This window comes from Anguilla rostrata, chromosome 7, assembly GCF_018555375.3.
Source record: "Anguilla rostrata isolate EN2019 chromosome 7, ASM1855537v3, whole genome shotgun sequence".
NCBI lineage: Eukaryota > Metazoa > Chordata > Actinopteri > Anguilliformes > Anguillidae > Anguilla > Anguilla rostrata.
The window spans coordinates 9,035,121-9,062,215 of NC_057939.1; the positions used below are offsets into that span (position 1 = coordinate 9,035,121).

The 27,095-nt window shown below is 50.0% G+C and overlaps 1 protein-coding gene across 16 annotated transcripts in view; it reads left to right on the forward strand.

Annotated features, from left to right (window-relative positions):
• The window catches only part of exoc4 (exocyst complex component 4), a 155,445-nt gene that overhangs the window by 82,528 nt on the left and 45,822 nt on the right, over positions 1-27,095 (forward strand). For all 16 annotated transcript variants that reach the window (XR_010331156.1, XR_010331154.1, XR_010331143.1 and 13 more), the window contains exon 11: positions 15,161-15,380. Coding sequence is in view for 1 of the 16 variants with exons in the window: in XM_064342642.1 (XP_064198712.1) it covers positions 15,161-15,380 (220 nt within the window). In the remaining 15 variants the exon portion in view is untranslated. The remainder of the gene's footprint in view (positions 1-15,160; positions 15,381-27,095) is intronic.

A 27,095-nucleotide genomic window follows, 5' to 3' on the forward strand; every position in this document is an offset into this window, starting at 1 on the left:
GTGTAGCCGTTGTAGTAGCGACAGTAAAAGTTGTGTACTGTGTAGTGCTTCTCAGAGGAGAACAGGCGTGTTTGTTTATTCTCTTGTCTTCGCGCTCTCCGCTGCTGTTCAGCCAATATAAATAAAGACAGACTGATGAGCCTCGGGTAGTCGGGTCGTAATTTCCTTTTCTTGCGGACTCCTTTTTCTTCCTGTTGTGCGCTTTCATCTTTCATTACATTCCACGGGCAGTCTCTGCTGTCATACGGCGAAATAGGTCTGCGTTTAAAATGTAGATTAAGAAATAAGCATTCCCGAGAAGTCTTGTCTTCTGTTTATTAAATGTGACAGCAAATTTGTGGGAATTAATTGGTGGGTAGTTGGCTTCTTTGTCGAGACACTTCTGAAGACAGGTTGTGGGAACACTCAACTTAAGGGCAGCCTGGAGTCCAGACAGAAGATCAGCCAAGAGCAGGTTTCAGCATTTTTCCTCATTGTCACTGATCGAGGGGATCTGCTGGTAGTCAGTCAGTGAGCATAATTGGCTCAGTCGCTGATCTAGGGGATCAGTCGTAGTCTTGGAGTCCCTGATTGAGGTTTTCAGAGATCAGCTCAGGGTCGCCGGTCAAGGCAGATCAGCTCAGAATTACCGAACAGCTCGGGGTCAGTTAAAAAGCTGCTCAAATGAAGAGTGACTCTCTTCATTGCCTCCTGGATTTCCCCTCAGTCAGGAAGCTTGGCGAGTCAGTCGGTCCGGTGCCTGTGCTCGGATCTCTCTCACTGTCCCCCATGTCACTCTGCACTGGTGTGACGTGCCCAGCTAATGGCATGTGCAGACCTCGGTTCTGAACTCTGTTCTGTACTGTTGATGCAGCTCTTTGTTATCTGCTTATTATCCAATACCTGGTGGCCCACACGATCAATAGATATTGTCCAGTTGCATTCAGATCAACGGCCTGCCCTGCTCTGCTGATATATGAAGTCAGCTGACAGAACGCTTCGTCAGGAACCTCTACTTCACCATTTGGCCCTTAGAAACTTCAAGGAGATAAAACACAGAGAGCAGGGACCGGGCGGTAGCCGTTTGCGGTGTGTGTTTCTGTGTGTGTGTGTGTGTGTGTGTGTGTGTGTCTGCATCTGCGTGTGTGTGTGTGTGTGTGTGTGCGTGCATGCGTGTGTGTGTGTCTGCATGTGTGTGTGTTGATATCTTCGATAATAATTACCAAATCAAATAAATATATTTAAATGTTGAGTAAGTGAGGTGTTTCAAAACAAGTGCCTCAACACGGACATTAAACAATGGCGGTTAGCGGTTATGACTGCTGAATTCAGAAAACAATACACATTTCACTCGGCCCTCCCTTCCCCGTCAGCCAACTCCCTTCCCCAACTGCGGTTGCCTCTGACCTTTTCTGTGTAAATTCATGGTCTAGTGCACTTGCTTATCTGTGTCACTTCACTCTGAGTAGACGTCACATTCGAGAGATACTGAGCTTAACCTCACAGATGTGCCTAGTCAAATAGGCCTTCTGTGAAGAGGGTGAGAGAGTGTCGTTTCCCTTGTGCGTGCGTGTTTTTTTTTCTCTCTTGGAACATGAGGAGGTGAACGTTAATGAGTAAAGCATGAGTGATTGCACGAGACTCCATAATGCCCTATATTTGCATGCGTGGATAAGGGCCTTGGCCTTTTGATGACTTTATAAATTCTGCTGGAGTTTTTGAGGGGGGAGAAAAAATGGGCAGTGGCCTCTTGATGAGGTCAGCCAGAATATACCACTTTCTAACAACGTAACATTGTATAGACCATTAACAATCGTAACATACTGTCAGTCTCTTACATATGCCGAATTCTGAAAACTATCAGGAGGACCTTGGGATGTAACCCCAGGATGTATGCACATGCAGGCGTGTACATGTCTGTTTCACGCACGCACTGGGGCTTCTTAAGTGATTATTGACCCCGGCCTTCTTCCTGAGGGTGCAGTGACGTAATTAATTCTAGTGCATCTCCTGGGACAGACGCTCTCAGTGGCCTGGGAGTTCTCCTGGTAGTCTCGCTAAGCCCTGTTTACACCCCAGGGAGCAGTCCACACTGCCCAGCCAGTGCGTCGGGTGAAGTCCTCGTATACAGGCCTCCATGTGAGCAGGTGACCTGTTATACTGCAGTATACTGCATTTCCCTTCACCACAAAGACATTTATTATACTGCAGTGTACTACATTTCCCATACTGCATTTCCCTTCACCATGAAGACATTTATTATACTGCAGTGTACTACATTTCCCATACTGCATTTCCCTTCACCATGAAGACATTTATTATACTGCAGTGTACTACATTTCCCATACTGCATTTCCCTACACCATGCAGAATTTATTATACTCATTGTACTACATCTCCCATACTGCATCCGTACAACATTGTTATTTCTCCACGTATACGTATACATTCCCTTTACTCTGTAAACATTTGTTATACTGCAGTATACTACATTTCCCTTTACTCTGTAGTCATTTGTTATACTGCAGTATACAACCTTTCCCTTTATTATATAGACATTTGTTATACTGCAGTATACTACATTTCCCTTTACTATGTGACATTTTTTAAATACTGTCATTAAACCTAAATCATCAGCTCCTCCTCCTCCTTTCTGTCTCTGTTTTTGCTCGTTCTTTTCTCTCTTCCATCCTTCTCCGTCTCTCCCCCCTCTGTGTTTTTTTTTAATTAGCCGCGTCTCTGCGTGCCAGTATAGCAGCTCTGCATTAATGACTTCAGCCCTTTAATTAGGTGCTGAGGTGAGTGCGGGTGCAGACAGCGGCAGAGTCACTCCTCCCCTGCGACAGGAGCTGTGGGCGGGGAGTGTGGGCCGGCTGTGTGCATTTCAAACCGTCCTCTTTGTGTATCCAGAACGCTAAATACATTGCATGGCAAATTGGGTCTTCACCCAGTAAGTGCAATCTAAATTGATATATATATATATATATATTTTTTTTTTTAAAACAAACAAAAAATTTTTTCTTTAATGCAAGGGGGGCTTAGCACCTCTCTGATGCAGTACCATATACCTGTGTGTGTATGGGGGAAAAGATAGCTGACATACTGCCATCTAGTGGCCGTGCAGGCATTACTCTCCTTTTCCACGTGTTGGAATTAGAAAGCGGGTGTAACGGTCAGTCCCAGTCCCGTGGATCCCTGGCCTTAGTCTATCGCCCGTGACTCAGTCCCTCCTCCCGACCTCCGAAACTCCTCCTTCCATCTCTCTTCCACTCTTAGTTTGCTGGCAGAGCGGTTTTCCACCGAAGGGACCTGCAGATCTTTGGCCAGATAGGAGGATCGTCTTCATCAGTGTTCTCCAAATGGTCTCTGATCCTCCCATTAGCAGAGCTAGGCAGGGAGGGAGGAAGGGCCACAAATTAAACCTGCGCGTGTTGATACAGACAGGCTTGTTTTTAATTGCCGTGCTCTGCTGGGAAAAATTGATTGATGATGCCTGGTGCTCAGAGAGAGTATGCTAGTGACCTCACTTCCTGTGGAGAGTAGAACACCAGGGGGCTCCTAGCGAAGCGCATTGACTGCGCTGGAGAGGAGGACAGTGAGATCACCCAATTCGGCATCACCGCCTCTCTTCTCAGCATGCGGTCACTTTGGAGGGAACGACTGAAGGTTCTGGGAAAGGAAAAAAGGTTACTCAGCCTGGGGAACACTGGGATTCGCATGTACACACAAACACACATACACGAACATGCACGCACACACACACACACACACACACATGCACACTCACAAACACACACGCTCACAAACATGCACACACACACACACACACACAGACACAACTCACACTCGCACCACATACACACACACACTCATGCACACACAAACAGCTTTATCTGCTGTGTCTAATTACTACTTCTGTTTCGGGGTGAAGAGAGATTTTCATTAACAAGCGCAGTGCAACATCTAGAGGGCTTATTGGAGTAATTTGTGTAAAAGATAACTGCAATATCTCCTCACACACACTTTCCTTATCTTAATAATATAGCTCTTGTTGTTGATGTGAGTGGATGTTTTACCCGGTTTGAGATTTTGTTCCTGACTGTGATAATTTGTGTGTGTGTGTGTTTCTCTGTACACTCAACTTCTATGACACACTTTGATACTCAGATTGAGAAATATTACCTGTTAAGTTCGGTGTAGACCCACCAGGCATTGATTAAACTGTCGTCTCTTTGCCTTCAAAGCCAAAATATCCCTAGTTGATCTTGAGAATATGTAATCGAGTACAGTGCCGTGTTAGTGGACGTTCTGAATTGTAATTGCCCCGAAAACCTGAATAAGCTGTTACCAGCCCTGATCACCAGTGCTTAGCGCAGAGAAGCGCTGGAGTTGTCCATCTGGTTAATCTGTAGAATCTGCGTTGTGGCCCATTGAATGTGAACGAAAGCGTTCCCCCCCGTCCGCTGTCTCCTTAGACAGGAGCTCTAAGTGCCCGTTGGACCCCGTGCCTGGGCATCAACATCAGGCACGTGTGGAGACACAGTGTACCCAGGTCTCTCTGCGTATCAGAACGGGAGGTGTGCGATGGCGGTGTGTGTGTTACTCATTTGAACGTGTTTTATTGCAGTTGGAAGTCGGTTAAAACATAGCCTTCGCATTAATTGTGTTTAAATAAAAGTAATGTTCGATAAGGCACATAAAACCCTCCAGTGCCCGTAATTAGACTTTTCTCCGTGCATGGAGCGCTTTTATGCGTCTAAATCACCGGGAAGTAACCTCAAAGCGCTGATTAAGCAATCGGGCCGAAGTCACGTGACTTGCCCGAGCGATAAGGAAGCGGTCATTATTGCTTTTCGGATACAATAACGCGAAGCACGCCCCACAGAGTGCTTCGCTGTTTTCATCGACGGCATTGACTGTTAATGTTCCAGGAGGGAAATACACAACTCCTATCCATTCTGAATGATCAAATGGGCACCCCCTCGCCCATCCCCCCCCTCCGCCCCCCCCCCCAGGGGGAAAAAAAAAAAATCGCTGTTTCTGCTTTCTGCTGCTGTGACATCACAGTAGGGGTGTGAGAGTGTCGAGATCTATGTTCCGCTTTCTCGTGAAAGAAATAAAGTTTCAGATGCGTTCATCTCACCCTCTTAGTCAGCGACGGACAAGCTGGTTAATGAAGTTTTTTTTTTCTCCTGTGTGTGTAAACAGGAGATTATTCGCGATCCATTATGCGAAATGAACAATCATTAAAATGCTCCCGCTCACCCTGGCGCTACAGTGAAAATAATACTGATTTACAGTGTAACCATTAACTTAATTGATTCTGTGTAATTACCAGTCTCGGGGCCGGTCGCGTGAATTTAAATCCTCGGCCCTGAGAGCGGAGCGCGCTGGCTAGCCGCCGCGCGGCTCTGGGAGCGGGGAGCGTTTGCTTTGGGCTGGCGGTCACGAGGGCAGGCCGGGAAGCAGGAAGCCACTCGACTTTTTGTTCTGAGGCCAGTCAGCTGGGGCCCGAGAGTTACTGCGTAAAGGACAGCCTGTAGATGTTAAATCTTTCCTGCTAAAACGGTCGGGGCCTGTGGTTTATTGCGGTTGGACTGTGACCTAGAGCAACCTGGATTCGCCTCTGTGTGTGACCTCAGTCTTGGGGAGGGGCTTAGCGCTCACTGTCCGTCACTGCTGTGTCGTTCAGTCTTTGTTACACGTCACGTGATCCGTCACGTGATCCTGATCTTTACTGCGAATCACCGTCCCTGTCACGTCCGCGTTAGTCACGTCCGCACGCTAGTCACGTGATCCGTCACGTTCCTCATCTTTACTGCGAATCGCTCCGCACGCCCACGTGTCCGTTCGTCGCTCATCTTACTGCAGTCGCTTCTGTCGTCCGCCACGTTAGTCACGTGATCCGTCACGTTCCTCATCTTTACTGCGAGTCGCCTTCCCTGTCACGTCCGCACGTTAGTCACGTTAGTCATGTTAGTCACGTCCGCTGTCATGCCCTTAGTCTTTAAGCGCGACTGCGACTTATTCCCATGTTTGGACGTGCAAGTGATAGTCGCTGCATTATGCTCAGTGACAGTAGTCACAGTCGCCGACCTCGTTCTCCGACAGCGCGATCGATTCAGGGTCAGCGTCTGCATTGGCCGCAGAGAAACTTCTCAGCTTCGCAAAAAAAAACGTCTGAGTTTGAGTCGAGCTCGCCTTCAGACGGATAAACATATCTCATTCTCCGTGCGTCTGGAGAGGTCGAGAGTGACGCGCCAGCGTGTTTTTTTTTGCGCGGATGCGCGGGGAGGGGCGGAGCGCGGGAGCCCGTTAGCCTGCAGGCCTCAGGCTCAGACATCTGTTTTCTAATGACAGTTAATTAGCCGCTGTCTGGCGCAATCAGCAGCAGTCGCCTCTAATAAGCTGGGATTGTGCGCCACTGGAAGAGGGGCGCTGTTCGTACGCGAAGCGCCCTGACAGGAGCGCTCCGCGCGCGACCTCTGATCGCTCGTCCCCGCGCTCGCCACTCCGCTTCCTGGTTCGCCCTGCCCGGCTCCGCCCCCCTTCAAGGCCCCCCCCCGCTCGCCCGTTCAACGACGTTCATACAGCAAAAGGTTCAGGTTCAGAGGAGGCATTGGCTGTGGTTAATCAGAGTTAAAATTCTGTGCTAATATTTCGAAGTCTTTTTGTTTCTCACTCAGAGAAATGCTAATGCTTAGCGTGCTAGCTCATGTAGTAGGAGCAGGGAGCCTTTGGGTGGGCTGGGCTAATTTTGAATGCGAGCGAGCGGTCAAGGTCGCAGCCGCTGGTTGTGAAGGGCGAGGCGGCTCTCCGGGTCCGGCGCACTGAAGCTGCGCACGTGCACGCACACGATCCTGTACATGCACGTGCACACGCATAAAAAACACGCCCGCACGCCCGCACGGCACACACCGCTTGTTTATGACCGTCCCGTCCTGATCATCACTCTCCATTCCTCCCAGACAGGCCGTCCCCTGGGAACCCCCCCCCCCCCAAGCCCCCCCCTCCCCTGCCCCGCGTGTCAGTGCCATTATCCGGGGGAGGAGGAGGAGGAGTGAAGATTGCTCGGTGATGAGCGCTTACGGAGAGAGCTGCCATTTGGACCCGACCGCGCCGCCGCCGCAGCGCCTTGTTGCAGTGATTCTGTTTCCCCTCTCTGACAAACGAATGGAACCGCGCTCTAATTACGGCGCATAATCCCCTTATTAGCCGTGAGTTATGCGCCCTCGGCCCCCTGCCCCGCGCCGCGCGCCGCCGGACCCCGTCGCCGGGCGCAGCGCGAGCCTCGGCGACGGTTGCCATGTGACAGTTGCCAGGGGTTTGGTAAGCAGATTTGCACGGCCGCTAATGAAGGATTTCGCGGACAGGGGAGGCCGGCCGAGCGGTTTTGGCCGCGGTGTGTCTCCGCGGCGACGTGGGCCGCAGCTCTGCCCTGGCGACGGGCTTCTCTAACGCCGCTCGGAGGCTCGGGCTGTCCCTGGAGGACCGGCTGTGTTTGGGTCACGTTGGAGCATGCGTGCCATGTTCCTGAAGCGGTCCTCTTAACGCTATACATCCAGCTTATATGCAGATTACATTACCTTTCAGAATTTAGCACGTGCTGTTTTTCAGAGCTATTTTACAGAGATTCTTACATATACTACACAGCAGTTGTAGTATAATGGGTAAGGAACAGGGCTTATAACCTGAAGGTCACAAGTTAAATTCCTTGCTTCAGCATATATCCAGCTGTATAAATGGATGCTATGTAAATACTATTCAGAATGTTTCGTAAGCCGCACTGGATAAGAGCATCTTCTGAATGCCTGTACTGTAATGTAATGTACATGCAGTCCTTTTATGCAGCCGGATATTGTACTGAAGCAGTTCAGGTAAAGCAGCATGTCTGAGCTCCAGCTGGGAATCAAACCCCCAACCTTTGAATTCCACTCCAGTTCCCTAACCGCCGTGCTGCACACTGCCACCCCCATAGATCGTTGCTGATTGTTGTTTCAAAGTCACTCTGGATAGATTACACCGGTAATGATAACAAATAGCTTGTATTAGAACAACAGGGCTGGCATCGGCGCGGCGCGCTCTGGGAGCGTTGCATCCTGGGAGCCGTAACGAGCGGGGGCCTCCGTCTCCTTTGCCTCATTACATATTCCAACCGCTCCGCGTTTGCTGTAATTGAAATTTCTGCAATAACTCATAGGTTGCATTCGACGCAGCCGCTGTCCGCATCGATTTTTCCCTCCTTTTTCTTTTGCGCGCATGATCGATGCGCGTTTGAGGCGTTTATGTGAAGAGCGCTGTCTAAAAAAAATAAATAAAAAAAAGATGGCAGTATTAATACGGAGGCATAGACAATGGCACACAGTGTTCCTTCCAAACCGCCCTATTGTGTATCGGTAATGAAACAGAATGATCGCTACGTGCCACGTCCTGACTGCGAAGGTGTAGCGTTCCGTGTTCTTCAGCCGCCTTTGTTGGGGATGGAAGGCGAGGACACGGAAAAAGCAGATCGTTTTACTCCGTCAAATCACAGCGAACAACAAAACTACTGTAACCCATGATCGGTGATCCATGATTTTCCTGTTCGTGCGGGTTCTGTGTTTGTGTGTGCTGACACACTGATATAGACACGTGCGGAGAGACCTGAAGGAACATGACAAGGTTTGGGTTCGTCGAGACGGCGTCTCTGTTGTCTTCTCACATGCCCTCACCCGTTGCCCTGTGCGGAAGGCTTCATTCTCTCCCTGTGATTGGTGGAGATTAAGGTAGCATCTCCACCAGGCTCCTCCCACCCTACTTCATTGTCTAAGATACACCAGCTACCCTCCTCCCGTGCAGATGGTCTCTTGTCGGAAGTTCAGCTTCAAAGACCAATTCTGACTAGATTCCAGACCTGAGGAGCAGAAGTCCACCTCTGACTCACCCCGAGATGTGGAAATATCCCTCGCCAGGATTTTTTCTCCCTCTCTGATGTGCAGTGGTGCACACGTGTGACTGATCAAAAGCGTGTAAAGGTTTTCCATATTGCTATTTTTTTTTTCTTCCTTTGTACAGACTCAAGATTCCTGGCACTATTTCGGTGCTGTCAATGGGAGGCATTGATTGGTCATCATCAACTTTGTTGACTTCATCGTGGTCATCATCATCATCATCGTCTTGAATGGAGGCGCACTCATAACATAGCTACCTTACCTGCTGGAATAATATCTCCTTTTGCTGATGTAGCATTGGACTTAGATGGGAAGATTATTTTAATGGAATGATTCCATCTGCACTTGTTGCTCTGGGTGGCTCCTGACCGCTACTCTCAACAGGCATAGACCGTGAGACATAGAAAACAGACGTGGACTGTGACAGTCCCATTTGTGTGATGCCCACTGCCTTCCTGCTCATGTGCACCATTGTTATTGTCTACAGAGTAGCTTTTAGCCAACGGGCTGTCCTTGTTCGTATTGGAGGCCGCAGTATTCACATTAAACATGCAGAGCGAGGCTCGCGGATCGCTGATGAGTTTCGCGTTCCTCACTCCATCATCTCCGTCGGCGACGGCGGCCTCCTCGGCCGTCACGGACGAGCCGCCCTTGGCCGGCCCGCGGTCCCCCCCCCCCCCGAAAACTCGGTTAGCCTTAAAGCCGGCGGCCATTTCTGACCGCCGCAACCCCGCGTCTTGGCTCCTTAATGAAAGCCGTTCGGGAGATAAAACGCTTTCGAGGGACGCGATAGCGAGGGGCCTGACTTTGAGCGAAGCCGTCTCATTTCCTCCGTTTTCTCAGGGAGGAAAAAAATGTCGTTTCGTTCGCTATCTGGCCCGAAAAGGAAAGAGAAAAGTGGAAAAACAGGAGGCGGCAGATAAAGTCGGAGGGTCAGAGAGCCGTGGCGGACGAGGCGGACGAGTGCGCGTTGCGTCCCTCTCCGCTCTGGCCGCGCGGAGCGGCCGTGGACGACGGCTCTGCTCGCTCCGGCGCGTAGCCCGTTCCCTCTGGTCGCTGGTCGAAGGACGAGCGCGGCCGCCATCTGCTAGGCCCTCGGACACGGCGCCGCGCTGTTTCGTTAGCCGATGAATATTCAGCACGTTAGCAGGTCGCCTCTGACAGGAGTGCGAAAGTGGCACCAGGGCCGTAGGATCAGGGCCAGAGGCTGTCCAGAGACCGTAGGGCTGCTTTCCTTTCAGCCGTCCTTTATCCTCTATAGCCCCGGCCTCCCAGCATAAGTCTGCAGCAGTGTAATGCATTAGCCTAGCATTTATATTTTACTATGTGAAAAATAGCCATTCACCTGGGTACATACGTAGCTAAATGTGCGTAAATAATGTGTGTGTGTATCGCGTGTTGAGTTTTTGGTGCAGCGGTAGCGCCGTGTCTGGGTTAGCCGGCGTCTGCGTCGTGTGTGTACGGCGCACAGCCCCGTGTTTACGGATGAGCAAGGTGTGTGAGCACGGCTCTCGCACACACACGTACACACACACACACACGCGCGCGCGCGCGGGAGTTCACCTCCTCTCGGCCTTGCTGACTAATTGGATCAGAGCTGTGCTGAGCCTTGCAGTTTGCGGGGAGTGGGAGAGAGCCGCCCCGCTAACCGCGGCGCGATAAATCACTCGAGACCACTGACCCGCAGCCTCTGTCTCCTCAAATGGGCCGACCGGACCCGCGGCGTCGGCCCGATAATGAACCGCACTGCAGATACCGAGCCCGTCAGGCGGGCAGCGCCACCCTGCTGACGTACCGCCCCGCACCCCCCCACCCCACCCCGTGAACCACAGTGTCCCCCCCCCCACCCCGTGAACCACAATGTCCCCCCCCCCACCCCATGAACCACAATGTCCCCCCCCGCTAATATACCACCCTGCATTAATAACAAACCAAGCAAACTCCAGTGATAGTAGACCCCCCCCCCCGCCCTAATGCACCACCCTGCATTGATAACAAACCAGGCAAGCTCAGTGATAATGGACCCCCCCCCACTCCACCATGAACCACAGTGTCTCTCATGCTAATGAACCACACTGTGTTGATAATGTACCGTATGGACGTGCATCTCCACCCTGTGGAAATGCTGGGCCACGGTGAAACTGAGCCAGATAGCCTCTGAACACACACCACCTTACTGTGATAACAAACCGAACCGCTAATAAGGAGCTGCTAATGAACCACACCACACTGCACTGATAATGTACCAGACGGGCTTGCGTACCCGCCCTGATAGGGAACTAAACATCAGGGAAACTGAGCCAAGTAGACTGGTCACGTCTCTCTGGAAGTACACCGCCCAGCAGCGGTAACAAACCAAACGGGCTAGCTTTAGCACCCTGCTAATGAAGCAGACGGAGTTCAACTGCAGCCCTGACAATGAATCGCGCTGTTGTGATAATGAGCAAGATGGAGCAGCCACGCCGACCTTACTGAAATGCTCCACTGGCATAATGGAGCAGACACGATGGTGTCACCACTCATAATGGCCTGAAGACACAAGCCTTGCACATATAATTTGATTAGCTTGTAGGTGTCATGAAATAATTTGGCACCGTAACCCGACTGTTAGAATTGGCTGCGTAGTTGTGTACAAAAGTATACTGCACACCATCTGGTGGTCATTTCATATATTATATTTACACTTGCATTAAAGCACCAGTAGTTTTTTGTGCCATTTAGTAATTTTACTAGCAGTTTTATTTTGCTGGCAAAACAAGGTTGTGTAACTTAAATGAGCTTACCCATGGCCATGCCTGCTAGGGTTATTCATGTTAATAAAATATTTATCCAGCAATTTAGTCAGCAAGCTTTATCTGGTGTTTTGTTCATTTAGGAGTGTGGTGACTGGCTAACATTGGGTGGAGTTACTGCATTCGTTTGAATGTGCCATGTTTCTCTTCTGTTCAGGCACACAGCTACACCAATGGCACAAATCTGGCTGGCGTCTTCCAGACGCGTTTCCTTTTGTGATGATTCGTAGAGAAATACTGCCTGGGAAGGCCCTGTGTGGATGTATTGTCCTTTCATTTGGGCACGGCTCGGGTCCGACTGATCCATATATAAATTGCACGCAAAGCTACAGCATCCAAGCTTTCCTGAAAGCACTGCTTCATTATCAAGAGAAATCCAGTATGTATGTATGTAGAGTATGTGGGGAGCATATCATTTAAAAAAAGCTGAAAAGTTACTATTTCTCTTTAAAATCACAACGTACAATTTGCTGAAGAATCTAATGGGAGTTGTGAATATGGGAGGTAGCGAGCAGTTTATACACGTATTAGTCTTTTCAAACCGGTCTCGCTCCAAATTTGGTTGCGCAAGCCAACTCATATCTGTTTACTGTGTTTATTCTGTAATGATTGACTGTCTCAATGTGACCTGTGTGTGTGTGTGTGTGTGTGTGTGTGTGTGTGATTTTAATAGCAAATGAGTGTGAATAGTTGTTCTCGACATACGCAAGCTGTTATTTTGTCCTGTCAGGCGGCCTTGATAATATTATGTTATTTTATTTTTATTTTTGACTGCATTGAGGCCTTCATTTTTGTTTTTGTTGAAATCAAAGTTTAACTGACAAATCTGTCTCTCGCCCCAGAAAGTTCATTTTTGTTTTCAAGGATTTTAGGATTTTATTTTAGGATTTATTTTCTATTAACAATAGAACAGCCAAGGCCATCATTTTGACAGAATTCAATTTTAAAATTTCAATTATTCAGCCAACATGAAAGATGTGGCAGTTGATGACTTTTAAGAATTGCATTTTGTAAGACTCTATGCTGCTTGAAAAGCAAGACTGTAAACATCTAAATGATACTGTTGCAACCACGTTCTAATTTTAAAAATTCTAAAATAGCAGCGATGAAATTCATGTTAAATTCCTTTTAATCACTTTCGTGCATTTTTTATTATATGAAATGTGAACATACCTTTTTGGAAATGTCTACCATGTTTACTGTATCTGCCTATTTTAATCTTCATCACCAGTTGGTTTTTTTCCTTGTAACACCCAGGTGCTTTGATTGCAGTCTCTTTTATTATTTAGCACAACCTCATCACTCGTCAGACCTAGCCAATGAAATCCATTTCTTGTATTAAAGCCTCCTCCAGTTTCGTCCAGTTTTATGGCGAAAGACACTGCGGTCGATGACAGAGAGACGTATTATGAGCGACAGAACTCGGTTTCGCCTGTTACAGGGCTCAGAGTGCTCTACAGCAGAGACGGTGAGGATGCTCACAGAAATGATCTGTGATAAGAGCACGCTGTAAAAACACAGTCAATGGTGATTTAATCCATTACTGACTTTCATTATACTTTCGGAATATTTAAGTACTGTATTCACAGTGCCGCACGCGCTCTACTCAAGCTACCTTTTGATACTGGTTTGAAAATCATGTAACGTTTGATTTTTGATATTACCCACTGTGTTCCAAGTAAAAAATGGTTCAGCATAAATCACTTTTTGTTGTTCAGGCATTTGAAAGGATGTTCTAGATAAAAGCAACTTTCACAATATGTTTGAGGGTTCCTATTTAAAATCAATAGTTTCATTCACAATTATTATGTCTCACTTGCATAAATCTCGCTGTGACATCTGAATAAAATCAAGGCTGTCAAAGTCTCTGGAAATCAAAGTCTCGTTACAGGTCACCGGTGCAACACACATGGTCTGACACTCGTATTTCTTCCTGGGCAAAGGCGTGTTGCGTTAAGATCTGTTGATCCTGGAATTTTGTGGACCAATGAGCACGGACTTCAAGTGTCAACTTCTCAAATATTTTTACTGGGGTCAGGGTTGAGCGAGATTATTTTGGATTTGGGGGGGGGGGCACTACGCACATCAGTGGCAATGCAGTTTTATTACCTTCCTATTTGCACCTTAGCCCCCAAGCGTGCTTGGTTTTCTCTTTTTTTTTTAAAAAAAGTCCGGAACCTTTGAAACAGCTGTGCTTAAGGTTCTGAAAACTCGGAACATCTGTTGAACCGTTTACGACGGGCACCAAAGGCTGGAATTGATTCTGTCATAATACCATTTTTTTTCCCCTAGCTGTACGTTTGCATTATTTTCTATCCGGGCGAGAGCGGTTGGTAGCCAGTGAACGCTGAAATCTGATTGGTTCCAGGGGCGGGCGGCTGTTTCCTGGTTTGGCCCCGCGCTGCCCTGAGTCGGCCCAGTCCTCAGCCGCGGTGCCGCTCCCGGTTCTGTTCCACAGCAGCTCCGCGGCGTTAGCCAGCGAGCGCCCCGTTCTCATTTCCATACCCGACGGGCCTTCGCTTCAAAAAAAAAGCGGTTTGAAGATGTTTACCACCACGCTCGCGTTCAACTTTATTACCCTAAAGAGATGGAGAACAAAAGCAACACAGAAAAGGCTGGAATATAAAATGTTTCAGGAAATCAGGATATTGTTATGACTGCGATTGTGCCAGAGAAATATGTTTTCAGGTTATTGGACTCAAGTTTGATTTAGCCAAACTGCAGTTGGATGTGGAATTTCTGTGTTTGGAACAAGAGAAGTGTCACGCATACCTGCAGATAGGCTGGTTGTGCCAATGTGCTGATTTGCATCCGTGAGAAGATTAGAATGCATTCAGATCATTGGCTAAGCTACTTCAGCTTGTGTGAAGAAAATAAATTCTCATTTTTTGTTACGACTTATCTCAACATTCAGCCGTGGTCCGTATGTTCAACGCAGTGAACGCCTCGCAAGTTGAGTGGATCTCCCCGTCAGCAGATCATTAATTTATTTCACTGTTTCACATCAAAATAGTGGTTTAGGGTGGTCTTTTGCCTGCTAGTCTTGCTCATGCCCTTTTATTTCATTTCCTCATGGGTGTGTTATGTAGTGAATCAGGGAAAAAAGCCCCTTTCTGAAGCTAGGGCCGCCTCCACCTGGGTGTATTAAGCCTGGCTCCTTCCTGTCTGCGTGCTGTTTTGTTTTCTTGTTGTTGGCTTAGCCGCGTTCCTCTCCAGATCGTCTGACCATCTGTAAACACAGTGTACAGGAAACTGTTGGCAGGCTGACAGATGCTAAGCTGCATTCTGAGCATTGTCAGAATGCTGCTGTTGCTGGATTGTGCTTTCTTGCCTTTCTTTGGGCTCCACAGAGAGATTGAGCAAGCCAGGGCATTTCAGTTAAACGCCTTCCCTGTGGATGCAACACCCCCGGACGTTGCTTTGACGTTGCCCTGACGTTGCCCTGACGTTGTCTTTCAGGTTCATCCAGGAGATCGAGCTGAACATGGGTCCCGGCCAGGCCAAGCAGTGCCAGCTGCGGTCCTTCCTCACCTACTACATCAACGACCTCTTCCTCAACCAGGTCCGCACCGAGATCAACAAGGAGATCGAGGGCGTCACCAAGGTGTCCGACCCCCTCAAGATCCTGGCCAGCGCCGACACCATGAAGGTGCTGGGGGTGCAGCGCCCCCTGCTGCAGGTACGGTGCGCCGCAGGGCCGCTCGCCCGCCGATACCGCCGCCGCCCCCTCGCCACCGCGGGGCACATCTGCCGCCAACTTTGCTCGCTCGTTCCTTTTGTTCTGCCGTCTGTACGCTTGTCTGTGAAAGACCCCTGGGCTGATTCTCTCGCCTCCCCGGCCTTTTATGTGTGTGCTGCCGATGCGCTGTGTTTGGGTGGGTGCGCGTGTGTGTGTGTGTGTCTGTGTGTGTGTGTGTGTCTCTGTGTGTCTCTCTGCGTGTCTGTGTGTATGTATGTGTGTGTATGTTTTTGTTTGTTTGTGTGTGTGTGTGTGTGTGTATGTATGTGTGTGTGTGTGTGTGTGTGTGTGTGTGTATGTATGTGTGTGTATGTTTTGTGTGTGTGTGTGTGTGCGCGTGTGTATGTATGTGTATGTACATATGTGTGTATGTATGCGTGTGTGTGTGTGTGTGTCAGCGGGAGAACACTTCCCTTCCACACGCTGCCAGGTCCTTGCAGTTGCAGTTTGCTGGAGTTCGCTGCTGTTTGTTTACGATTATGGCTTCCCCTTAATGAGGACTGCGGCATCTTGCTAATTACCCTGCGGGGCCCAATGAGCAACTCTTCAGATAGCGGGAGCTTCATAAAACGGCTCTTTGTTTGGGCTTTTTTCTCTGTTAATTACCTACAACAAAGAGGCTCAGGTTCCTCTGTCTCTCTGTCTCTGTCACTCCGATTCAGGGCCTGGTGTGTTACTGTGTCTGTGACTCTGTCTGTGATTCAGGGCCTGGTGTGTTACTGTGTCTGTGACTCAGGGCCTGGTGTGTTACTGTGTCTGTGACTCTGTGTCTGTGATTCAGGGCCTGGTGTGTTACTGTCTCTGTGACTCTGGTGGTTGTCTGTGACTCGTTCTGTGATCGGGCCTGGTGTGTTACTGTCTCTGTGACTCTGTGTCTGTGATTCAGGGCCTGGTGTGTTACAGCCTCTCTGTCTCAGATTCAGGGCCTGGTACAGTGTGCTGTAGAACAATCGGTTTTAATCCTTTTAACAGACCATGTTGTAATTTTTTACAATGTTCAAACAGCAGACTGGGAATGTGTAGACACACACACACACAAACACACACACGCACACACAGTCACTCTGCTCATTGATCAGGGTGAATCGCACCATTTCAGCCCTTCCACTGTCTAACATACAGCAGCCCCTAACGCCACAGCTGAGAGCTGCAGCAGACCCTCGGCTGCACGTACAGGAACTGTCACGGGCTGCGTAGGCTGCGTGCCACGCCCCGTGCCACGCCCCGCACCACGCCCCGCCACTCAGACACGCCTAATTACAGGAGCGTGTCTCTGACGGCGCTCATTAAAGCACCTTAACGTGCCGGAGCACAGAGACCGGTGAGCCCCGGCAGCGCCGAGTGGGTTAAGAGGAGCCGCAGCGTTTGTTCTGCGCTAACGTGTGAAGCCGCTATCTCCGCCGTGATGGAGGCTCTTATTTCCGAGACGCCGCCTCGGGCTGCAGCGCTGCGGCGGGACGGGCTGCAGGACGGACCAAGGTCACGCTGTCGCTGCGTCGCGACGGCGCGCTGAAGGCATGTCCGCGGTAACGGCTGCTGCGGCGCTGTGACTTTGCGCTGCGTCCGCATCGCTCTGTGCTGCAGTGGCGTTACCTTTAGCCGCGCCCGCATCACCCTGTGCTGCAGTGGCGTTACCTTTAGCTGCGCCCGCATTGCCCTGTGCTGCAGTGGCATTACCTTTAGCTGCGCCCGCATCACCCTGTGCTGCAGTGGCGTTACCTTTAGCTGCGCCCGCATCACCCTGTGCTGCAGTGGTGTTACCTTTAGCTGCGCCCGCATCACCCTGTGCTGCAGTGGCGTTACCTTTAGCTGCGCCCGCATCACCCTGTGCTGCAGTGATGTTACCTTTAGCTGCGCCCGCATCACCCTGTGCTGCAGTGGCGTTGCCTTTAGCTGCGCCCGCAGCACCCTGTGCTGCAGTGGCATTACCTTTAGCTGCGCCCGCAGCACCCTGTGCTGCAGTGGCATTACCTTTAGCTGCGCCCGCATCACCCTGTGCTGCAGTGGCATTACCTTTAGCTGCGCCCGCATCACCCTGTGCTGCAGTGGCGTTGCCTTTAGCTGCGCCCGCATCACCCTGTGCTGCAGTGGCATTACCTTTAGCTGCGCCCGCATCGCCCGGTGCTGCAGTGGCGTTACCTTTAGCCACGCCCGCATCACCCTGTGCTGCAGTGGCATTACCTTTAGCTGCGCCCGCATCGCCCGGTGCTGCAGTGGCGTTACCTTTAGCCACGCCCGCATCGTCCTGTGCTGCAGTGGCGTTGTGTTCAGCAGCAGCAGGTTCAGCTCGCACTGCAGCGGAGTTCGTTTGTAATGTAATGTAATGTAATGTTTGGAGTCGGCAAGATGGCGGGAAAAGCAAAGCGCATTAGACATCATTTTTTCACACAGTCACGTGACCCGAGCGCGCCGCGTGCCGTTTCCCAGGTGGCGGAAGGTTCCGGAAGCGGTCTGACCCTGCGAGGCGTCTGCGCTCCAGCCGCGAGGGTAATGGGCTGGAGGGTGAGGGTAGGCCCTCCCGTTCCACCGCATTAAACGCGCCCGCTCCGTCTCTCCTGGGGGGCCTGCTGGGGGCCTGCGGGGGACCCCCACGAAACGAGGCTCCCCTCAGGAACTCCCGGGGGGACGACATTAGCAGGCGCGCGCAGACGGAAGGAAACTTTCTGCCTGGAAGACTTCGCTCGGGAACCGTGGCGGGGGGGAGCATTATGAGCCGCCCACCAAGGGCCCCGCCCCACCCCCGCGGGCCCCGCTCCCGCTCGAGCGTGGGGGGGGGGAGGGGGGAACGCATTAGCGGGCGCGCTCGCGTCGGAAAACTTCTTCCTGCCCACGCGCGTTTGGGCGTCAGGAAACCAAGGGGGGACGACATTACGGGGCGCACGCAGAGACACACGCTGTAGCGTGTTTTTGCCATTCAGCGCGTGTGTGTGGAACTGATAATTACAGCGAGAGGGATGAAAAAGGCCGAGTCAGACAGGAATATTAAATCTGAGAGGATCACCGGCTTTCAGCGCGAAGGCTGACTCACTGAGGCAGGAGACAAAGCAGCTTTTTAATTGATTTTCCTCAAGGCTTCATTAAGGTTGCGCAGGGAGAGGCGCAGAGTCTGCGGAGTGGAAAATAATATTGAAGGGATTCTTTAGTTTGAGCGCGTGACTTTATTTTCGCGGATACAGTTGTGAACACGCTTTAACCCGTGTCTTCTTCACCATGGAGACAGCAGAAGCCCAATATAAATGTTGATATGGAATAAGAAGATTGTAATAAAGTACCGACATGTCTGCTTGTTCAAATTGATTATGTTAAAACATTTTTTTAAAGGCCCAGGCATCTGGATTCAAGCACAGGCTTTTATTTGTTTTTGGTTTTTTTGCAAGAATGATTTAAAAATATATCTCAGCCGTTTGTGACTGTGAAAAAGCATTAAAACAACAACACAAAAGCAAAACATTCACAGATTTTAGATTCCTGGACCTTTAAGGCGTAAATACCAATCTAGTACCAACCCTAAATTCCAAATACGAGTCTGATGCAAAATGGCAGTACTAACTCTTTGCTTGAGTCTTAAACAGTTAGGGAAAATATGGAAATAGTCCAGCCCCCTATGAGGTAAATTAACTGTGCAGGCTTGGTCACATCTGTACCATTGCCAAAGCACCTACTCACTGCCTGACCCCATGCACATCTCTTCCTCTGTAATGCCCAGAGAATGGAGGCTCAGACAATAGCACAAACTCAAGCACTTTTCTCTCCACAGAGGGAGTCTTTTGTACTTTTGTAAAAAAAAAAAAGAAAAATGCCAAAGATTTATTTACAATGAACAGAAACCTGAGCAAAGGCCTGTCTGCTGTCAGCCTGGCTTTCTCTCTCCGCTAAGCGCTTTGGTATTGCGGTGGTTACGCAACATCGAGTGTATTATTCTTTGTTCGTTTCTTTCCTTAAGGTGATTGTTTGCTTCCATGTATTATGTGGATTTTTTGTTTGCTCCTTTGTTTGAATTGTTACTTATTTGTTATTATAATCCTGTTTTTGGAGATGTTGTTGGAGTGAAGGACACTGTGTCCTCTGTAGTAACATCTGCCAGCTAGCTCACTTCAGCAAACTAACATTTGCTAGTTAGGTAGATTAGCTCGTTTAATATTCATTTCTGATTTGATATTGGCTGTTGTTTGCTGATGTTGAATAACGATTGTTCGTTGCCAGTCATCAGATCAATAGCTAATGTTTTTCCCTGATCAACTTAATTTGATTTATCGTCTCTCTTACTTTCACCATTATTTATTTATTTAGAGCCCTCCCATAGACCATCCCCCTTATGACACTGGTCCACGCAAAAAAACCAAGGGAAAACACAGATATATATGAAAACATTTTAGCTTAACATTTTGATAAAACTGGTGTAGTTTGTCTCCTAATTAAACCGCGACACTGACAGATAGCGGCTATACGTAACATAGCCATGTAATAATTAGGTTTTTATTTTTGTGTGCATGTGATTGAGTGTGTGTGTTTAACGGCTATGGCAGCTCGGTCATAGTAAACACACGTGCACGTGTACGCGAGCGTGCACGTCCACAGGCCATGACATTGGAGGGGTGCTCTGAAGGTGAGAGGCTTGCGTTGTTCACTGAGTGCCCGCGAAGAGGTGAGGAGCCAAAGGGGGGAATCTCCATGGCCACTCTAATACAGGTCCGAGGCCCCTCCCCCTAAGGCCACAGTGGGGAGGCACTAAGACCTGGCCCCGTCTCCGCCCCTCTCCCCTGTCCCTGGCCTGTCTCCGCCCCCCCCTCCCGCCATACTGGACACTTAGCTGAGCGGTAGGGGCCTCTCTCTCTCCCCCCCCCATAACTCTTCCAGCAGCAGTGGTGGGGGGGGGGGGGTGCTTCACTGTGATGCTCTCTGCTGTCTCCGACCAGTGCCCCAGCACATGCCGCATCACGCACGCACACGCCGCCCCGCGCACACGCCACGCACACGCACACGCCACATACACACGCACACGCACACGCCGCGCAGGGCCCGCCCGCTGATTGATTCATTTAATTAGAAACACGTCGAGGAGAGCCGCGGCCGGCCGGCCGGCCCGCCTGAGATTGGCTCCATAAATCTTCATCCCGTCCCCGCCGCCCAAAAACCCCGGCGTGCCAGCGACGGCGTCCGGGACCTCCGCCCGCCGCTAGCCGCCTGCCGCGGGGGTCACCGCGCGTTTGGCCCTCGCCCCTCAGCTCTTCTCATTCTCTCAGTCCTGCCGTGTGTTTCAGTGAGTCTGTGTTTGAGTGTCTGAGTGAGGCTGTGTTTGAGTGAGTCTGTGTTTCAGTGAGGCTGTGTTTGAGTGAGGCTGTGTTTGAGTGAGGCTGTGTTTGGGTGAGGCTGTGTTTGAGTGAGGCTGTGTTTGGGTGAGACTGTGTTTGAGTGAGGCTGTGTTTGGGTGAGGCTGTGTTTGGGTGAGTCTGTGTTTGAGTGAGGCCGTGTTTGAGTGAGGCTGTGTTTGTGTGAGACTGTGTTTCGTGAGTGTGTTGAGTGAGTCTCGTGTGTTTTGAGTGAGGTCGTGAGTGAGCTGTTTGAGTGAGGCTGTGTTTGGAGTGAAGGTTGTGTTTTGGAGTGAGACTGTGTTTGAGTGAGGCTGTGTTTGAGTGAGGCTGTGTGTGAGTGTTTGAGTGAGGCTGTGTTGTGAGTGAGAGGCTGTGTTGTCTTCTGCAGGGTTGGTGGAGTGTTAGTGGCTGTGTTGATTGATGTTTGTCTGTGTCTGGGTGAATGTGTTGAATGTTTGTGCTCGTGCTGTTTGTAGACGTTTGAGTGAGGTGTGTTGGTAGGTGAGTTGTGTGTGTGTGTGTGCTGTGTGATGTTGTTGTGTGTGTGTGTGTGTGTGTGTGTGTCTGTCTGTCTGTGTGGGTGTCTGTGTGGGTGTGTGTGGGGTGTGTGTGTATGTGCATTCATGTGTATGCGTGTCTGTCTGTGAGATGGTGCTTTCTGTAATAAAAGTGCTTTGTGTTTTTTGTTGACTGCTTTCTGCTTGCTCTGTCATGATAAAGCTGTGTGAGTAAGACTGCTCTCTGTAGTAATACTGCTATAATAGTGTGTGTGTGTATATGCCAACTCACCATAATAACACATTATGTTGTTAATAATTTTATTATGATACTTTTAACAGAAGCTGGATGAAATGATGGGATTCGCAGGATCAAATATTCTAAAAAAATAAATATATAAACAAAATAAATGTTTAAAAATAAATGTTTTGGTGTTCAGATCAAAAACATTTTTGCCATACAGGCTAATAATATTATAAAACCCCAGAAGTGAATTCAGTTTTAATTTACCCGTGTTGAGAAAGCTGGCTATTAGGGTGACATCTTGTTTTCGACTTTTCATTCAAATGAAGCGTTTTCTCTTTGAATCTCCCAATTGCTAACGGCTGTGTAAATATTATGGTCAATAAACAACACAAATGTCAGACACCGAAAGACGGTTGGCTCAGAGAAACAGGAGTCATTTTTTTGTTTTTGGTTCAAGTCTGGGTCATCGCCTGTTGTGAGCTTAAAAAAAGGCTTCAGAATATCTGCGTTTGTAGAACGAGGTCATTTTTTTTCCTGCAGTTTGGCTTTTTTTAATGCATAAAAAATGCAGAATCTGGAGTTAAGGCCATTCCGGTTAAAGCTGTGTACTGTCTGTAGTAATACTGCTGTGTGTGTTTTGTGTGTTACTGTGCTTTATGCTTATAATACAGTTGTATGAATGTAATAGTCTGCCCTGTTACATCTTTAATGCTAATGCTCATAATACTGGTATATGTGTCTGTCAGTCAGACTGTTAGGTTGGTGTGTGTGCCTTGCAATGCTGTCTGAATTGTAATCTCTGCATAGTAATGATACTGTTGCATGTTGACTCTGGGGATGTGGCTTCGATGGCTGGCATCTTTATACTGAACTGCTTACATTGCTGGGCTTCTTTGAAATTAATTCCATTTTTTTCCCCCTCCTGTATTTTTGTTTCAATCCGTTTTTAAAGTTATTGTTGCGGTGCTGCATTGGCAGAAGTAGACCAAAAAAAATCCAGTAAAAGAAAAAAAAAAAAGAAAAGAAAAATCAATGTTTGTAATTGGCCATAAAATTAGGATGAAATTAGCGAATGGATCATTCCTGCATAAACCCGGGAATGAAGATAAATTCATAAATAATGGAACTACAGTGTTTTGCCTTAATGTGAAACATGCTGCGAATACAGTAATTAAAATGATAAAGTGGCGATTAGGGGGATGGCTTACTTTTCTGGGCTTCATTGACATTGTTTCGGCGTCAGCGCCTGTTTTCGATTGGCCCAGTGAAGTGTGCAGAGAAGGATCGCACGGACGCCATGTCCGACAGCCAGATGGCTCTACGATGGTGTGCGTACGACGTCCAGGAGTTTGTGTTCTAAAGCAAGAAAACAAAATTACGGCGACATTAGCAGGCCTTGAGATGCTGCCAGTGCGCATTGTGCCGGATTGTTCTTTAAACAAAATATGGAGTTTAATATTATTCTGAGGCTGGAGCCGTGTCCTGCGGCGCCTGCAACCTGAGACCGCAGCGCTCCAGGATGTGAGTGCCCCGTGCGATATAAAAACCGATATTTATGCGCGCAGTTGCGAGTGGACATTATAATATTAATCTGTTCATGTGTACGGCCGCTGGAGGTGTAATGTTGTGCAGCTGTGCCGGCTGCTTTGAGTTACGCAGCGTACTCTGGTGCTTTAGACCACAAACCCCCCCCTAAATGCCCAGAGCCAGCCTGTGCTCATTGCCAGCAAGTCCTCAGAATCGTGTCTGAGGAATACTTCATTGCGCACAAACACTTTACGCCCAAAGCATACGCTGAAACTGAAGTAATATGTTCATTTAAAAGCCCGGAAAGTGAACCTGTCCCTGTAATGTGATTATGCTGTATGATGAAGCTGCAGCCGGGCTCTCCGGTGTGTGGCTGCTTGTTTTCTGAGCTGAGTGTGGCTGCTTGCTTTCTGAGCTGAGTGTGGTATGCTTGCTTTCTGAGCTGAGTGTGGTATGCTTGCTTTCTGGGCTGAGTGTGGCTGCTTGCTTTCTGAGCTGAGTGTGGTATGCTTGCTTTCTGAGCTGAGTGTGGCTGCTTGCTTTCTGAGCTGAGTGTGGTGTGCTTGCGCGAGTCTGAGCCTTTGATGCTGCTCTGTTGACGTTTAGTTGAGATTGGGATTTATGGTTTGTTGAACACGAGTGTAAGCATGACCATACTCACAGGCACACACGTGTGCGCACAGACACACTCAGGTATACACATGCGCGCACCTACACGCACACGCATACACACACACACCCAGGCGCACACGTGCGCACATACACACACACACACACAGTCACTCACTCACACACACACACACACACACACAGACACACACACACACACACACACACACACACACACACACACTCTCACCCACATACACATACACACACACTCTCACCCTCACACCCACGCACACTCTCTCTCAAATACACACACACGCAGACTCTCACACACACACACACACACACACACACACTCTCACACAACACACACACACACACTCCCACACACACACACACACACCACACACACTCCTCTCTCACACACACACACACACACACACACCTCTCTCTCTCACACACACACACACACCTCCACACACACACAACACACACACTCTCTCCATCACACACACACACACTCTCTCCCACACACACACACACACACACACACACTCTCTCACACACACACACACACACACTCTCTCTCACACACACACACACACACTTCCACACACACACACACACACACAACCACACACACACACACACACACTCTCTCTACACACACACACACACCTCTCCACACACACACACACACACACACACACACACACACACACACCACCACTCACCACGCACCACACACACACACACACACACACACTCACACACACACACACACACACACGCACTCCACGACGCACACACCACACGTCCGCGCACACACACACACACACTCATGCACGCACACACACACACACACTCATACATGCACACACATGTGCAGTTGCATTTATTTTGATAGGAGTTTGAGCTCCACAGTCCCTAGCAGCGTTGGCCATATGTTCTTGCACTACTGCAGAATTGTGTATTATTTCTGCATTCATTTATTTAGCTTTACTTTGATTCATGTTCAGAGAGAGGCTACGCTACGTCTTTGTGGGGTGGCAGCCATTTTGTTTCTGAGGTGTTCAGCAGAGGGCAGCCGCTGTGTAGCTGGATTCTCCATGTCTCGTTTGGTTTTAAAGGAAACTGGAGGTTTGTTATTCTCCGTAGGCACAGGTAACCTGCCCTCGTTTCCTCCCCGGCTGTGTGTGGAGAGCTTGGCTGAGTGCCCCCCCCACCTGCTGTGCTTCCTGTCCCCCCCAGCGCGGGTACCTGGTTATCTTCCTCCACCGCCCTCTCCTCGGCCCCGCCCACGGGGGGGAACAGGCCTGCTCGTCACCTGTAGGCCCCACTCAATCCCCCCCCCCTGGCCTGGTTATCTCCCCCATACAGCCTGCTCTCTCCCCAGGCCTATGGCCCCCTGTCTCTCTCCCCCTCCTTCTACCGCTCTCTCTATCTCCCTCCCTCTCTCTCTCTCTCTCTCCCTCCCTCCCTCCTACCCTGTGGGATGCTCAGATACAGCTTATGAAGACGTTTTGATGTTGGAAAGGTGCAGAACTTCCCCCTTGGCCTTGCGGGCTCGTATCCCCTGTAGCGCACGCCAGCTGGCCGTGGGCAGCAGTAAGGACCGGCCCGGCGCGTGGCGGCTAATCCCGCCCGCGGAGCCGGCCCGCTGGAACGTCACTGGCTGTCAGTCACGGAGCTCCTCGGAGATTTTCGTGAACCTCGTCCCGTGCCGTCGATCGCTGATCGCGGTCTGCAGACAGGACTCATCGGCCATGTTAAACACCGGCGGTGCTTCAGAGTGGCGTTAGTGCACTTATCCTTAGAGCAGCAGGGCTTTACTGTTCACTAACAGTCCCCGGTCCCCTCAGAGAGATAATTGCACTTAAAGTCTGATGATACTGCTTGTGAATGCAGTGGGGTGGTGGTGCGGGTGTTTGTATTAAACCGTGATCTGTGGGGCTGTTGGGTGGTTCATACAGTCGGGTATCGAATCCGGACTGTGCCAGTGCAGTCGACGCCAGCATCGCCAAGGGGTGGTAGGGTTTCGGGTGCCCGGGATGACGGCATCTTAATCTCACCCGGTCTGACTGGCGATGTGGAGGAAGTGTGGTGATTGGCATTGTGTGCTTCGGTAAACAGAAATGGCTGGTCTGGTCAACAGTGGCTGCAGCATTGAGTGCTAATGTGTATTATTGGGAATTCCAAGTTTTGGGATAGGTAAGGGGCCACAAAGCATTGAAAGTATAATTTTAATATCTGAACAGCAAACTGATGCCAGTTTTACTTGAAATGGGTACGGAGTGGCACTTGTAACATCTTAAGCAGGATGTAAGGTGTAGAAGGGTAGCCTTAAGCACGTACATTATAAATGCACATACTGTACAGTACGTGTATTGCATTGTAAATACACCACTTAAACCATTTTGAGCCGACCACACACAGTAACTCTGAATAAACGATAAACAGAATCTGTGTTGACAGAACGCGGCTTTTTTTACGCCGTGCGTAATTATCGTAATTTGCGTGAGTACGGCGCGGCCTCTGTGCTCTCCCCTGCGCGTTCCCCGCCCACACGCCTGCGGCGTTTTCGCCTAACGGGCAAGCACCCCTCTCCCAGCGCCGAAATCGCGGGCGCACCTGCCCCGCTCCGAACGAGCCCTAATCACGGGCTGTGTGTGCGGGCGGCCGTGCTGATTGGCTGTCTGCGGCCGTGCTGATTGGCTGTCTGCGGCGAGGGCCAGACGCTCAGAGGAAAGGTGGCGGTGGGGTGACGGATCTCTGGGCCGTGCGGTCGACTGGATGTACAGCTGTCTTGGCTAATCATTGGGGAGAGAGAGAGGGGCGGGAGAAATTGAGAGAGAAATGGAGAGAGAGAGAGAGAGAAAGTGAGAGTGGGATCAAAGAGAGAGAAAGGGTAAGCAGAGAGAGAGAGGGTAAGCAGAGAGAGAGAGAGAGTGAGTGAGTGAGTGAGAATCATGGAAGGATTATAGGCCACGGCAGTGCACTGAATTCCGCGTTATGGCTTTGGCGGTCTGTTAGAGCCAGTCAGGTAACGGTGTGTGAGGACTCAGGTTCTGTAGCAGCGCGTAGTTGTGGGTCCAAGTCCTGACAGCAAGGCGCGGCACTACAGCTGCACAGAGCCACACAGAGCTCACTGAATAAGCGCACCTCATTAAGTCCGACTGGCACGCTGTAGGGTGCCCGTGGTGAATATTAGGGTACCTATCTGTCAGAGCGGGTCTGCAGAGAGGGGTGCGGGTCCGGCGTGCTGCAGGAAGACGCTTTCTCACAGCTCTGTCTCCGCGGGCAACCCCGGACTCTCTCACCGCGAGCTCTGTAGACCGCCGCGAGGGTTCTCGCCTTTTCCGCGGATGACCCGCCCCGTTTCTCACCCCGGCCTCGGCGGGACCGCCCCCCTCTCGCTCCCCGCGGTCTCTCCCGCTCCCGGCACACCCGCGCGCGACTTGAG